This window comes from Canis lupus, chromosome 20, assembly GCF_003254725.2.
Source record: "Canis lupus dingo isolate Sandy chromosome 20, ASM325472v2, whole genome shotgun sequence".
In the NCBI taxonomy this organism is placed as follows: Eukaryota; Metazoa; Chordata; class Mammalia; order Carnivora; family Canidae; genus Canis; species Canis lupus.
The window spans coordinates 38,051,070-38,067,611 of NC_064262.1; the positions used below are offsets into that span (position 1 = coordinate 38,051,070).

At 41.7% G+C, this 16,542-nt stretch overlaps 1 protein-coding gene, 1 long non-coding RNA gene and 1 other non-coding gene across 3 annotated transcripts in view; 1 reads left to right on the top strand and 2 right to left on the bottom strand.

Moving 5' to 3' along the window:
- The window catches only part of LOC125753090 (uncharacterized), a 38,249-nt gene that overhangs the window by 8,230 nt on the left and 13,477 nt on the right, over nt 1–16,542 (bottom strand). The window lies entirely within an intron of this gene.
- Nucleotides 10,473–10,579, bottom strand: LOC112666120 (U6 spliceosomal RNA). Its single transcript, XR_003140749.1, has one exon. It is a non-coding gene; the product is annotated as a U6 spliceosomal RNA (small nuclear RNA).
- Nucleotides 12,193–14,024, top strand: IQCF1 (IQ motif containing F1). The gene is made up of 4 exons (XM_025456034.3): nt 12,193–12,313; nt 12,498–12,608; nt 12,770–12,832; nt 13,568–14,024. Exons 1-4 carry the CDS (start codon nt 12,311–12,313, stop codon nt 14,012–14,014), a joined length of 624 nt encoding a protein of 207 aa, XP_025311819.1. The 5' UTR covers nt 12,193–12,310; the 3' UTR covers nt 14,015–14,024.

The following is a 16,542-nucleotide window of genomic DNA, read 5'->3' on the forward strand; positions in this document are numbered from 1 at the left end:
CACACTTCCCAAAAGCCATGGCATAGCAACACCGAAGTGCACCTTAATACATGAACCCCTTTCCCATGGTACACTCCTATTGGGAGAAATCCACAGTCTTGAATCCTTGCTCCTCTATAAATAATACATCATTTTTCTTCTGGCTGCTTTTATAATTTTTTTCATCTTTGATTTTCAACAGTTTGTGATATGCCTGGGTATGGTTTTCTTGGATGTATCTTTGTTTTTTATTGTGTTAAGATGTAACAAAGTTTATCATCATTTTTTATGCTGATGTCATTATTATTAGAAGAGGTTATTTATTTTTAAGAGAGATTGCATATGGAGTGGGGGTGGGGTTGAAGGGGTTGTGGGTGTGGGCAGAGAGGGAGAGAATCTTAAGCAGGCTCCATGCTGGGCACGGAGGGCTTGGTGCAGAGCTGGATCCCATGACCCTGAGATCATGACCTGAGCTGAAATCAAGAGTTGGATGCTTAATGGACTGAGCCATCCAGGTGCCCCACCATTGTAACCATCTTTAAGCTTACAATTCGGTGACATGAGATACGTTGGCATTGTTAGTGCAGCTGTCACCACTGTGCATTCCTCTAATGCTTGCAAATTGAAACTCTATACCTGTGAAACAATAACTCCCACAACCCCTGGCAACCATTTTACTTTCCATGATTTCAACTACTCCAAGTACCTCATATAAGTGGCATCATTCAGTATTTGCCTTTTTTTTTTTTAAGATTTTTTTTATTTACTCATGAGATACACACACACACACACACACACACAGAGGCAGAGACACAGGCAGAGGGAGAAGCAGGCTCCATGCAGGGAGCCTGATGGGACTCGATCCCGGGTCTCTAGGATCATGCCCTTGGCTGAAGGCGGCGCTAAACTGCTAAGCCACCCGGGCTGCCCAATATTTGCCTTTTTGTGACTGGCTTATTTCACTTACCATAATGTCCTCAGGGTGCATTCATATTGTAGCAAGTGCAATATTCTCTTTCTCTTTAAGACTGAATAATATGCCATTGTGTGTATATACCACATTTTGTTTATGCCTCTGCCAGTGGACACTTGGGTTTCTTCCATGTTTTAGCTATTGTAAGTAATGCTGCTACAAACTTGGCTGTACAAATCTTTCTTCGAGATGGCTTTCATTTCTTTTGGGTGTATGCCTACAAGTGAAATTGCTGAGACATATGGTAAATTCTATTGCCAATTTTTTGAGGAATCTCCATACGGTTTTCTGCAGTGGCTGCACCATTTTACATTCTCACCAACAGTGTACAAGGGTTCATATTTCTCCACATCCTTGCCAACACTTGTTTTCTGTTTTTTTGTTTTTTGTTTTTTTTTTCTGTTTTGTTTTTGATACAGCCATCCTGAGTGTGAGATGGTGTCACAGTGTAGGTTTGTTTTTTGTTTTTTTTTTCATTAGCACAAACAGTGGGGAGGGGCAGAGGGGGAAGCAGACTCCCTGCTGAGCAGGGAGCCCAATGCGGGGACGCCATCCCAGGACGCTGATATGACTAAAGCCGAAAGCAGAAGCTTAACCTACTGAGCCACCCAGGCACCCCAACATTGCAGTTTTGATATGCATTTCCCTAACGATGTCAAGTATCTTCATGCACTTCTTGGGCATTCAGATATTTTCTTTGGATAAATGCCTATTCAAGTCCTTTGCTCATTTGCTTTTTTTTTTTTTTTTTGGTCATTGAGTATATCATTTATGGTGTTTGCTGAGATTCTTGAATCTGTAAATTTATGCCTTTCAGAAATTTGGGAAGTTCTTAGCCTTTCTTCAAAAGTTTTTTCTACATCAATTTCTTCTTTCTGGGACTAATAAGTATTAGACCTAATATTGTCACACAGGTTGCTGAGGCTCTTTTAATTTTTTTCTCAGTATTTTTTTTCTCTCTGTTTGGATTCTCATTTCTATTCCTCTGTATTCAAGCTTACTGACTGATTTCTCTGTCCTGTGCATTCTGCTGATGAGCCTATCAGGGAGTTCTTTATTTTTTAATTGCATTTTATAGTTCTAGAATTTCTACATGGTTCCTCTTTTTAAAGTTTATTTTTAAGTCATCTCTACACCCATTGTGGGGCTTGAGCTGATGACCCCAAGATCGAGAGTTGTATGCCCTACCAACTGAGCCAGCCAGGCACCCCACTTTTTTTTTTAATAATAAATTTTTTATTGGTGTTCAATTTGCCAACATACAGAATAACACCCAATGCTCATCCCGTCAAGTGCCCCCCTCAGCGCCCGCACCCATTCACCCCCACCCCCCGCCCTCCTCCCCTTCCACCACCCCTAGTTCGTTTCCCAGAGTTAGGAGTCTTTATGTTCTGTCTCCCTTTCTGATATTTCCTACCCATTTCTTCTCCCTTCCCTTCTATTCCCTTTCACTATTATTTATATTCCCCAAATGAATGAGAACATATAATGTTTGTCCTTCTCCGATTGACTTATTTCACTCAGCATAATACCCTCCAGGTCCATCCACGTTGAAGCAAATGGTGGGTATTTGTCATTTCTAATGGCTGAGTAATATCCCATTGTATACATAAACCACATCTTCTTTATCCATTCATCTTTTGATGGACACCGAGGCTCCTTCCACAGTTTGGCTATTGTTGACATTCCTGCTATAAACATCGGGGTGCAGGTGTCCCGGCGTTTCATTGCATCTGTATCTTTGGGGTAAATCCCCAGCAGTGCAATTGCTGGGTCGTAGGGCAGGTCTATTTTTAACTCTTTGAGGAACCTCCACACAGTTTTCCAGAGTGGCTGCACCAGTTCACATTCCCACCAACAGTGCAAGAGGGTTCCCTTTTCTCCACATCCTCTCCAACATTTGTGGTTTCCTGCCTTGTTAATTTTCCCCATTCTCACTGGTGTGAGGTGGTATCTCATTGTGGTTTTGATTTGTATTTCCCTGATGGCCAGTGATGCAGAGCATTTTCTCATGTGCGTGTTGGCCATGTCTATGTCTTCCTCTGTGAAATTTCTGTTCATGTCTTTTGCCCATTTCATGATTGGATTGTTTGTTTCTCTGGTGTTGAGTTTAATAAGTTCTTTATAGATCTTGGAAACTAGCCCTTTATCTGATACGTCATTTGCAAATGTCTTCTCTCATTCTGTAGGTTGTCTTTTAGTTTTGTTGACTGTATCCTTTGCTGTGCAAAAGCTTCTTATCTTGATGAAGTCCCAATAGTTCATTTTTGCTTTTGTTTCTTCTGCCTTTGTGGATGTATCTTGCAAGAAGTTACTGTGGCTGAGTTCAAAAAGAGTGTTGCCTGTGTTCTCCTCTAGGATTTTGATGGAATCTTATCTCACATTTAGATCTTTCATCCATTTTGAGTTTATCTTTGTGTATGGTGAGAGAGTGGTCTAGTTTCATTCTTCTGCATGTGGATGTCTAATTTTCCCAGCACCATTTATTGAAGAGACTGTCTTTCTTCCAGTGGATAGTCTTTCCTCTATCGAATATTAGTTGACCATAAAGTTGAGGGTCCACTTCTGGGTTCTCTATTCTGTTCCATTGATCTATGTGTCTGTTTTTGTGCCAGTACCACACTGTCTTGATGACCATAGCTTGGTAGTACAACCTGAAATCTGGCATTGTGATGCCCCCAGCTATGGTTTTCTTTTTTAAAATTCCCCTGAAAAAAAAAAATAAATAAAAAATAAAATAAAATTCCCCTGGTTATTCGGGGTCTTTTCTGATTCCACACAAATCTTAAAATAATTTGTTCTAACTCTCTGAAGAAAGTCCATGGTATTTTGATAGGGATTGCATTAAACGTGTAAATTGCCCTGGGTAACATTGACATTTTCACAATATTAATTCTGCCAATCCATGAGCATGGAATATTTTTCCATCTCTTTGTGTCTTCCTCAATTTCTTTCAGAAGTGTTCTATAGTTTTTAGGGTATAGATCCTTTACCTCTTTGGTTAGGTTTATTCCTAGGTATCTTATGCTTTTGGGTGCAATTGTAAATGGGATTGACTCCTTAATTTCTCTTTCTTCAGTCTCATTGTTAGTGCATAGAAATCAGGCACCCCACTTTTGTTTTCATTTTTGTCTCTTCTGAGAACTATGTTTCCATTCATTTAGAAAGGGTTCACTTTTGCTATCATGGAAGATGTGTATAATAACTTTAAACATTGTTGTCTGACACTTCTAATATTAAACGATCGTCTTTTTCCTTAAGAATTAATCAGATTTTCCTGGCTCTTCATATGTTGAGTAAGTAATTCTGGACTGTATCCTGGATGTTTCCTCTAACCAAGGAGGTGATTTTTCACAAGCTCAAAGGGCCACCACTGTGGCAGTGCAGCTCTGTGACTTTACCATGGGATGAGTCATGAGAACAAACAAACAGGAAAATGGGGGAGGAGGAGGAAAAAAATGTCCATAATCTTTGCTTGAGGAGGTGACTTTTTCTGATGCTCTGGTAAGAAAGAGGGGCTTCCTCTCAGATTATTTGCCATCCACACAAGTGTAGTTCTGCATTTTGGGCTGTCTTCAATTATGACATGGAAACCAGAACTGATTGTTCTTCAAGATTTTCTTCCCTAATCCACCTGCTATTGTCCACTTTCCAGGGTCCAGTTGCTTTCTGCACTCTTATGCAGAGTTTTCAGTTGTCATTACTGGGAGAGATTAACTGTAGTACTCTTGTTCCATCTTACTGGCACTGGGGTCCGTGGTATTTTAAGGAATTTTAAAAGATGGTCTTTTCTAGACATCCAGATGGCCAACAGACACATGAAAAGATGCTTAACATCACTTGTCAGCAGGGAAACACAAATCAAAACTACAATGAGATATCACCTTGCCCCTGTCAGAATGGCCAGAGTCAAAACTACAAGAAACAAGTGTTGGTAAGGATGTGGAGAAAAAGGAAGCCTCATGCACTGCTGGTGGGAATGCAAACTGGTGCAGCCACTTTGGGAAACAGTATGGAGGTTCCTCAAAATTTTAAAAAGAGAACCACTTTATGATCACACTACTGGGTATTTACCCAAAGAATACAAAAACACTAGAGGTAAAGGATCTGTATTCTGAAACTATAGAACACTTACAAAGAAATTGAGGAAGGGGCAGCCCCCGTGGTGCAGCGGTTTGGCGCCGCCTGCAGCCTGGGGTGTGATCCTGGAGACCCGGTATCGAGTCCCACATCGGGCTACCTGCATGGAGCCTGCTTCTCCCTCTGCCTATGTCTTGCCCCTCTCTCTCTGTCTCTATGAATAAATAAAATCTTAAAAAAAAAGATAAAATTAAAAAAAAAAGAAATTGAGGAAGACACACAAAAAAAGGGAAAACATTTCATGCTCATGGATTGGAAAAACAAATATTGTTAAAATGTCTATGCTACCCAAAGTAATCTATATATTTAATGCAATTCCTATTGAAATACCATCAACATTTTTCACAGAGCTAGAACAAATAATCCTAAAATTTGTATGGAACCAGAAAAGACCCCAATTAGCCAAAGTAATGTTGAAAAGAAAACCAGTGATACCTGGGTGGCTCAGTATTGAATGTCTGCTTTTGGCTCAGGGTGTGGTCCTGGAATTCTGGGATTAATTCCTACATTGGGCTCCCTGCAGAGAGCCTGCTTCTCCCTCTGCCTATGTCTCTGCCTATCTCTGTGTGTCTCTCATGAATAAATAAATAAAATCTTAAAAAAAGAAAAGAAAAGAAAACCAAAGCTGGAGGCATCATAATTCCTGACTTCAAGTTGTATTACAAAGCTGTAATCATCAAGACAGCATGGTAGTGGCACAAAAATAGACACATAGATCAATGGAATAGAATAGAGAACCCAGAAATGGACCCTCAACACTAGAGTCAACTAATCTTTGACAAAGCAGGAAAGAATACCCAATGGAAAAAAAAGTCTCTTCAACAAATGGTGTTGGGAAAATTGGACAGCCACATGCAGAGGAATGAAACTGGACCACGTTCTTACACCATATACAAAAATAAACTCAAAATGAATGAAAGACCTAAATGTGAGACAGGAATCCATCCAAATCCTAGAGGAGAACACAGGCAGCAACCTCTTGGACCTCAGCCCCAGCACCTTCTTGCTAGACATGTCTCCAAAGGCAAGGGAAACAAAAGCAAGGATGAACTATTGGGACTTCCTTGAAATAAAAACCTTTTGCACAGCAAAGGAAACAGTCAACAAAACTAAAGGGCAACCGATGGAATGGGAGAAGATATTTGCAAATGACATAGCAAATAAAGGCTTAGTAGCCAAAGTCTAGAAAGAACTTATCAAACTCAATACCCAAAAAACAACCCTGTGAAGAAATGGGCAGAAGATATGAACAGACATTTCTCCAAAGAAGACATAACAAACACACGGGCAACAGACACATGAAAAAATGCTCAACGTCACTCGGCATCAGGGAAATACAAATCAAAACCACAATGAGATACCACCTCGCACCAGTCAGAATGGCTAAAAATAACAATTCAGGAAGCAACATATGTTGACGAGCAAGGGGGCCTCTCTTACACTGTTGATGGGAATGCAAGCTGGTGCAGCCACTCTGGAAAACAGTACGGAGGTTCCGCTCCCTTCAAGGAGCCTGCTTCTCCCTCTGCCTATGTCTCTGCCTCTCTCTGTGTGTCTCTCATGAATAAATAAATAAAATCTTAAAAAAAAAAAAAAAAAAAAGTAAAAAAGAGAACTACCCTATGACCCAGCAATTGCACTGCTAGGTATTTACCCAAAGGATACAAACCTAGTGATTGAACGGGCACATGCACCCCAATGTTTATAGCAGCAATGTCCACAATAGCCAAAATATGGAAAGAGCTCAGATGTCCATCGACAGATGAATGGTTAAAGAAGATGTGGTATAGGGGCATCTGGGTGGCTCTGTTGGTTAAGCATCTGCCTTTGGTTCATGTCATGATCCCGGGATCCTGAGGTTGAGCCTGGTATTGGGCTCTCTGCTCAGCAGGGAGTCTGCTTCTCCCTCTGCCCCACCCTCTGCTTGTGCTCTTGCTCTCTCTCTCTCAAAAAAAATGAAATTTTAAAAAAGAGAAGATGTGGTGTGTATACACAATGGACTATGACTCAACCATCAAAAAGAATGAAATCTTGTCATTTGCAACAATAGGGATGGAACTAGAGGGTATTATGCTAAGTGAAATAAGTCAGAGAAAGACAAATACCGTACGATTTTACTCATACATGGAATTTAAGAAACAAAACAGATGAACATAGATGAAGGGAAGGGAAAAATAAAATAAGATGAGAACAGAGAGTGAGGCAAACCATAAGAGTTGATGAACTCTAGGAAACAAACAGGGTTGTTGGAGGGGAGGTAGGTGGAAGGATGAGGTAACTGGTTGTTGAGCATTAAGGAGGGCACTTGATATAATGAGCATTGGGTGTTATGTGCACCTGATGAATCATGAAATTCTACCTCTGAAACTAATAATACACTGTATGTTAACTAAATTGAATTCATATAAAGAATTTCAAAAAAGGGATATAAACACATGTATTTTAAAGGATATATGCACCCTTATATCACAGCATTATTTACAATAGCCATATTATAGAAGCAGCCCAAGTGTTCATCAGTAGATGAATGAATAAAGAATATGTGGGAATTCTGGTGGCCTAGTCAGTTAAGTGTGTGACTCTTGGTTTCAGCCTAGGTTGGTATCAGGGTCTTGTGATTAAGTCCTGCATCAGGTGCCATGCTCAGCATGAAATCTGCTTGAGATTCTCTCTCCCTTTCCCTCTGCCCCTCTCAGTCATACTCTCTCTCTCTCTCTTAAATAAATAAATAAATAAATAAATAAATAAATAAATAAATAAATAATTTTAGAAATGTGGTATGTATATACATGAGGGAATATTATTCAGCCACAAAAAGCATGAAAGCTTGCCATTACAAAACATGATGGATCTAGGGAATATAATGCTACGTGATACATCAGAGGAAAGACAAATACCACATGATTTCACTCACATCTGGATTATTAGAAACAAAATGAACAAAGAGAAAAGATAGAAAGAGAGAAAAACTAAGAAGCAGACTCTTAACTATGTTGAGAACAAACTGATGGTTACCAGAGGAAAAGTGGCTGAGGGAGGAGTGAAATATATAACCAGGAATAAGGAGTGCACTTGTTGTAATGAGCACTGAGCAATGTATAAAATTGTTGAATGACTATATTGTAAACCAGAAGCTAATATAACACTGTATGTTAACTATACTGGAATTAAAATTTTAAACTTAAAAAAAAGATGGTCTTTTCTATTTGCCCAACATTTACTACTTTTGGACCATCATTTCTACCTGCTGATGTGGGCTTCCATTTAGGATCTTCCTTTAACATTTCTTGTAGTGTGAATCTGCTAGCAATTTTGTTTTCTGACTTCTATTTTTCTGAAAATGGCTTTAATTTCATAAAAAAATCAAGGTATAATTTGTGTATAGTGAAATCAAGAAATGTTTAATATTCAGTTAAATGGATCTTCACAAATGCATATATCTCATAAATCTATACCTCATCAAGGTATAGGACATTTCTATCACCCCAGAAAGTTCCTTTGTTCCTTTTTCTAATCCATCCCAATTCCCAGAGCAACCACAGTTCTGATTTCTATCACATATGTTAGTTTTGTGTGTTAGTTTTGTATGTTGTCAAACTTTATATATGGAATTATACAATATGCTCTGTTTTTTGTTTGATTTTCCCCCCTCAACATGATGTTTGTAAGATCTGTCAATATCATTGCTTGTATCATTAGTTCTTTGCTTTTTATGGTTTAATAACATTTTATGAGTATATCCATAATATTTATCCATTCTCCTATTTATAGACATTTGACTTGTCTCCAGTATTTAGTTGTTATAAATTTAATGCTTTCAGCATTCCGGTACAAGTTTTTTGTGAACATACATTTTCATTTCTCTTGAGTAAATGCCCCCTAGTGGAATTGCTGAGTCACAGAATAGATTTATGCTTAATTTTATCAGGAGCAGCCAAACTAATTTCCAAATTGGTTGTTCCATTTTGCCAATATTTGGTTCTCAGTTTCTAAAAATAAAAAAAAAAAAATTAGCCATTTTAATGGATAAATAGTGGTATCTCAATGTGGTTTTAGTTTTGCCTTTCCCTAATCAGTAATGATGTTGAGAAACTGTTCACGTGTGGGTGGGTGGGTGGGTTACAGAGGGTGGGAGTGGGACAGAGAGAGAGGGAGAGAGAATCTTAAGCAAGCTCCATGCCTAAGTTTGGAGCCTGATGTGGGGCTTGATCTTATGACCCTGAGATCATAACCTGAGCTGAGTTGGATGTTTAACTGACTGAGCTACTGAGATGCCCCTGAAGATTTTACGTTTTGGGTAGCTCAGTGGTTGAGCATATGCCTTTGGCTCGGGGCATGGTCCTGTAGTCCCAGGATCGAGTCCCACATCAGTCTCCCTGCATGGAGCCTGCTTCTCCTTCCTCTGCCTATGTCTTTGCCTCTCTTTGTGTCTCTCGTGAATAAATAAAACCTTTAAAAAAAAGACTTTACAGAGAGAGCACACACAAGCAGGGGCATAGGAGAGGAAGAAGCAGTTTCCCTGCCAAGCAGGCCTGATGTGGGTCTGATCATGACCCTGAGCTGAAGGCAGATGCTTAACTGACTGAGCCACCCAGGCGCCCCATAAAGATTTAATTTTTAAGTAATCTCTACATCCAACATGGGGCTCAAACTCACAACCCCAAGATCAAGAGTCACATGCTCTACTGAGCCAGCCAAGTGTCCCTGTATATCTTCTTTTATGAAGTATTGATTTAAGTCTTTGGACATTTTATTGGGTTTCTTATCTTTATTCTCAAGTTGCAGAAGTTCTAGCCAGGATATGACATCTTTGTATATGTATAATGTATACATATGTATATGTATATATGTATATGTATAATGTATATATACACAATATATACATTCTCTCTCTCTCAAATGTTCTTTTCCTCAGCCTGTGACCTTAAAAAAATTTTTTTTGACCTTTTAAAAATTTGAGGTATAATTGACATACAGGATTATATTAGTTTCAGATGTACAGCATGATTTGATATTTGTATATATTGCAAAATCCTTACCACAATAAGTCCAGTTAACATCTATCACTACACAGTTCCAGAGGGGTTTTTTTCTTGTTAAGATAACTTTTTTTGGGAAAGTTTTTATTTATTCATTTGAGAGAGAGAGAGAGAGAGAACAAGTAGGGGGAGAGGCAGAGGCAGAGGGACAAGCAGACATCTTGCTGAGGATGGAGTGCAGATGTGAGGCTCAATCCCAAGTACCTGAGATCATGACCTGAGCTGGCCAAACGCTTGACTGACTGGGCCACCCAGTCAGTTTTAAGAGAATTTTTAAGATTTACTCTCTTAGCAACTTTCAAACTCACCATATAGTCTTGTTGACTTTGGTCACCATGCTGAAAAATATGGAACATTTCAGATATTTGTGTGTCATGGTTGCATAGGGGCCATGCTAATCTTCTCTGTATCATTCCAGTTTTAATATATGTGCTGCTGGAGTGAGCTCCCCAGCTGACTTTTAAAAATGCTGTCTTTTGGTGAAAAGACAGTTTTAATTTGGATGAAGTCATTCTATCTTTTATACTTAGTGTTTTCTCTGTCATGTCTAAGAAATCTTTGTCAACTCCAAGGTCACAAAATAATTCTCATGGGTTTTCTTCTACAAGCTTTACAGTTTTAGCTTTAGTTTTGTTTAGGCCTATGACCCATCCTGTCTCATGTGTGTTGTGTGTGTTGTCTATAATTTTAGATAAGGGTCAAGATTCCTTTCCCCCCCCCCATTGAAGACGCATTTCCTTTCTGCACTAAATTTTCTGGATTAAAAAAAAATCAATACATTGTGTAAACGTGCGTCTATTTCTGACTTCTTTATTCTGTTTCATTGATCTGTTTGTATCATCTTACACTAAAACCACATTGTCTTGATTATTGTAACTTTATAGTCTTTCAAGACAGTTAAGTCTTGAAATCAGATAATGTAAGTCTCTGGTTCCATTTGTATGGAATCTCTTTTTCCATCCCTTCACTTTTATCTTATATGGTATGTATCCTTTTTTTTTTTTTTTAAAGATTTTATTTATTCATGAGAGACACAGAGAGAAGGCAGAGACATAGGCAGAGGGAGAAGCAGGCTCCTCACAGGGAGCCTGATGTGGGACTTGATCCCAGGACCCCAGGATCATGCCCCGGGCCAAAGGCAGACGCTCAACTGCTGAGCCACCCAGGCATCCCTTATATGGTATCCTTAAAGTTGAAGTGAGTCTCTGTAAAGCAGTCTCTGTAAATACTTGGGTCATTTTTGTTTTGTCCATTTAGTCACTCTGTCTTTTGATTGGAGAATTTAACCCACTTACATTTATTTATTTATTTTTTAAGATTTTATTTATTTATTCACAGAGTCACAGAGAGAGAGAGAGAGGCAGAGACACAGGCAGAAGGAGAAGCAGGCACCATGCAGAGAGCCCGACGTGGGACTCGATCCAGGGTCTCCAGGATCACGCCCTGGGCTGCAGGCAGCTCTAAACCGCTGCGCCACTGGGGCTGCCCCCAACTTACATTTAAAGTACTTACTGATAGGTAAGGATTTACTGGTGCCATCTTTTTTAAAACTTTAAATTAGGGGCAGCCCCGGTGGCTCAGCGGTTTAGCGCCTGCCTTCCGCCCAGGGCGTGATCCTGGAGACCCGGGATTAAGTTAAACTTAAATCAATTCTCAAGTTTACTAACTGGGAATATGGGACTCCCTGGTGGCTCAGTGGTTAAGCGTCTGCCTTTGGTTCAGGGCATGGTTCTGGAGTCCCTGGATCGAGTCCCGCATTGGGCTCCCTGCATGGAGCCTGCTTCTCTCTCTGCCTGTGTCTCTGCCTCTCTGTGTGTGTCTTGTCTCTCTCATGAATAAATAAATAACATCTTTAAGAAAATATATTAAGTCTACCAACTGGGAATATTACCAATGACTGGTTGTTTTTACACACCTTTACATCAATGGGCCAGCATTTCTGGTGTCTTGCTTTGGTATTCAGAGCTTTGGCCATTTCCAGCAGAAAAGAATGCACAACACGTTTGTCTTTTCCTTGGAGGGAGCTCAACTACTGGTGGCTCAACTATCTTGTGCCTGAGTCATAGCTGCCTTTATGACATCATAGGTCTTCCCTTCCACTCTATCTACCCATCCATGGCTAGAGGAACACAGACCTGAGGGGATTTGAACCATCTACACCCCAATCCATGTGGGACCAATGGTGAGTAAAAGAGACAGACAATCCAGGCTTTTTAGGGATGTCCCCATAGATCTCTCAGGATGAAGGAATTCTCTGGCATGTGAATACTCTGGGAAGTCCCAGAAGCTGGGGATGTGTGGGATACTAAATGAAGAGGGAAGGAGGGTAACTTTACTCTTGCCTTTTCCCTAACTGCTGATTTCAGGAGAAGGACCAGCCTGAAAATATTGGTGAACTCCCTGAAGATGAGCCTCAGCAGGAAGAGGAACCAACCGATTTAGCCTCAGAACCACTGGCCTCAGAGAATAAGGTGGAGGTAGGAAGAACCCTGATTTGGATTTCTCTGGACCTTGTGTCTTAGTCCTTGTGGCTACTGTTTTTTGTTTTTTTGTTTTTTTTTTTTTTTTTGCATGATCTAGAGCTAAGAACAGGAATAAACTCATTCTTGTTTGTTCTCTTTCCCCATTTCTTTTTCAGGCTGATGATATAAATACAGAGGAGACAAAGAAAGTGGAGGATGCTAATAAGGAAGTTAAAAAAGTATGAGCCCCCTCCCTCAAGACCACACAGGGCTGGGGCTGGGAATCTAGGGGCTGTGTTTGTGGAATGGAATGGGCAATGTATGGGAGGCTGGGCTTAATCAATTTTGTGTGTGTGTGTGTGTGTGTATTTGAGCTTGTGCAAGTATGTTTGCTCATTAATTAAGACAAAGTGTGAAAGTCAAGAAAAATAAGGATGGGGAAGAGATAAAAGGTAGAACTTTATGGGGGGGGAACAATACTGTAACATGGAAGAGGAAGAGAGCAGGTTGTGACTTGGATCTGGAGTCAAGGATGAAAGGACAGGATTAGAAAATGATGTTACTTCTCTAGCAAGTGGGTGGGATTGAAGGGAAGGATCCTAGGTCCTGATCAGTTGGACACATTCAGGTGGAACATGTAATTCTTTGCTCCATAGATTATGGTTTTCTTGCCCTAGGTTGGCCAAGTTGATCCAATATAAAACTGGGTAGACAGGACAGATGTACTCCCATTTTATAGATGGGGACTTTGAGATTCAGAGGTCAACATGTTGGGTCCATGTCCATTAACCAGAGAGTGGTAGAGACAAGACACCTACTTGATCTTCTGGTTCCATCCAGTGCCTTGTCCAGTGCTCCTGAGCTTCAGAAGAAGGGCTGATTGTTGATAGGGAATCAGGGTCCCTTTCTGGCATGCCCTAGGACTCATGTGGGTGGAGAACATTCTCTGAATGTCCCCTCTTTCTTCTTGCAAGATCCCAGGAGACCAAAATGAGCCCTCTACCAGTGATCCGGAAGTCATAAAGATCCAGGCCTGGTGGCGGGGTACCTTGGTGCGCCGGACACTGCTGCATGCAGTAATCAGAGTGATGGTCATTCAGCGCTGGTGGAAGCAAATCCTGACAAAGCTGATGGAGAGGAGGCGGCGTGCAGCATTGGAAACCTTTACACGGAAGGAGTGGGCAGCAGTCAAGCTGCAGTCCTGGGTCCGCATGTGGCGCATTCATAGGCGCTATTGCCGTTTGCTCAATGCTGCCCGCATTATCCAGGCTTACTGGAGGTGCCACTCTTGTGCTTCCCGGGGTTTCATCAAGGGACACTACAGAGTCACTGCCAACCAGCTGCATCTCGAGCTAGAGATCTTGATGGGCTCAGGGCCTTGCATTGTGTCAGAGTGTATTCCCCTCCCAATAAAGCAGTGAAGTGGTCTTCCCCCTGCCTCTCTGTTTCACAAGTTCCAGGAGGTCAGGGCAAGTGATGGCAGATACTTAGCATTTCATATGCTAACACTGAGGAATGGGTAGGGGTTGTCCGAGGCCCCAAGTTTATTTGAGGGGAAGGATTCTGAAGCTTTGCCCAGACTCAGCAGAGACTGATTAATTAGCAAGGTCTGCCATAAGTAGAAAAGTTGGTGGAACAGATCTGCCATGTTGGCTAATGAAGGGAGCATCCTTCATGTAAATGGTGCCCCTCCCCAAGGTTGCATATAATAGAGGTCTGGAGGGAAGTGGTTAGTGACAGTAATGGCAGCACGTTTGTCAAGAATTCAGCCACCCAGTTGTAGTTGCTCAGGGCTTGTTCTCTTACCCCCATGATTGAGAAGAACCTATCCACCCCAAGCTCTGTGATTGTGGCTCGCATCAGTTCATGAACTGGCCCCATATACAGAGGGCAAGGAGAGATGGAAGGAGGAGGCCGGCCATTCCAGATTGGCAGGTGACAGTTTTAATAAGCGAGTGAACTTACGTATGAAGCTTGTCTTGGGTGGCTGCCAGGTGAGGAGATTTCACCTGCCTGCCAGAACCTTTTTATTTTTTAAAGATTTTATTTATTCATGAGAGACAAAGAGGCAGAGATGTAGCCGAAGGGAGAAGCAGATTCCCTGCAGGGAGCCTGATGTGGGACTCGATCCCGGTACCCCCAGGATCACGCCCTGAGCTGAAGGCAGACGCTCAACCACTGTGCCACCCAGCCAGGTGTTCCCACTCCCTTTTTATTTATTTATTTATTTATTTATTATTTTTTTTTAAATTTTTATTTATTTATGATAGTCACACACATAGAGAGAGAGAGAGAGAGAGAGGCAGAGACATAGGCAGAGGGAGAAGCAGGCTCCATGCACCGGGAGCCTGATGTGGGATTCGATCCCGGGTCTCCAGGATCGCGCCCTGGGCCAAAGGCAGGCGCCAAACCGCTGCGCCACCCAGGGATCCCCCCCACTCCCTTTTTAAAAAAGATTTATTTATTTTAGAGAGAGAGAGAGAGAGTGGAGGAGGGGCAGAGGGAGAGAGTCTTCAAGCAGACTCCTTGCTGGGTGTGGAGCCCAACTCAGGGCTCTATCCCATGACCCATGAGATCATGATCTGACCTGAAACCAAGAGTTGGCTGCTTAACCTACTGAGCCACCCAGGAGCCCCTTTCCTGCCAGAATCTTAAAATTTATATAGAGGCCTTAATAAGCTTCAGTCACATATACTGTCCACATGTTCTCAAAACCACAATACTCTCTCAAGGCTGTATCCTTGAAAATGGCTCTCACTGTGGAATGGTGGGTGGCATTCATATTCCAAGGAGGAGGGAGGAGGTGAGGAACTTTCAGTTGCCTGGGTCCAGCTTGCAAGTGGATGGGTAATCATGTCCTCTCAATGGCCTCCTTCAGAGCTCCCTGCCACACTGGGAACTGAATCCTCATACATAGCCTCCAAGTCAGAATCTGAGACCCAAACTGGACATTGTTAGAGTGCATAGCCCCAGTCCTCATTCCTAATTCAGATGCTGTCCCTCAACCTCCAGCCCCAAATGGAGACTAGGATTCAATCCCTTCAAATCTGGTGGGTGTGGGAGGTTCCACAGGGGTAGAGATGGGAAACAAGGCACTCTACTGCTAGCCAAACCCTTTAGTGAGTGTCAAGTCCTAGCATCTTACAGATCCAGAATTGAGAAGGATTGACCATGTGTCCCTCACCCGGTCTCCAGGTCCAGTCTAAGCAGAGGTTGGTCCTGCTGGAACTGACAGTCACTTCCTATGAAAAGATGCCACCTGGGGTGGGATTGGGGCCTAGGTTAAGAGATTAAGAGATCAAGGTTAGGCTGTCCCTCTGCCCATCAGGGCACTGCTATCCTGTGGTTTTCTGTAGACAGAGTCCTGGGGTCTTGGGTTATTCTCCATCCAGACTGCAAGCTCAGAAGCCCTATGTCTGGTCCTGCTCCTTCTACTCTGCCCTGACAAATTAGTTCTTCAGCTTACAGAGGTTCAGAGATGCTGCCTGGCAGTCTTATGTTCCAGCTCTCTGGCTTGCACTGGAGCATGAATCTGTATTTCCTGCTCTGTCCTTCCATATCCTGCTCCTGTGTCTCACACAGGTCCTGGTCTGTCACTCTTTGAAAGATTTGTCTCCTTTTTCCTTGCCTACCTTTCTGTTTTATGTTCAGTGTCTCAGAGTAAAAAGCAAGGACTTTGGAGCCAAACAGCCTAGATCGGATCCCTTGCTCCATCACTCATTGCTGTGTAGCTATGGACATGTCATTTTACCTCTCTGAGTCCCAGTTTTCTCGGCTGTAAAGTGGGGCTGATTCTCATCTTTTAGTGCAAGTGTTAAGTGCCATGAAAATTCAGCTTCAGCAACCAAACAAGGAAAGTGGTCACACTCACCTTAAAAACTGGCAGCCAAATGACCTATCAGATAAAGGGCTAGTATCCAAGATCTATAAAGAACTTATTAAACTCAAC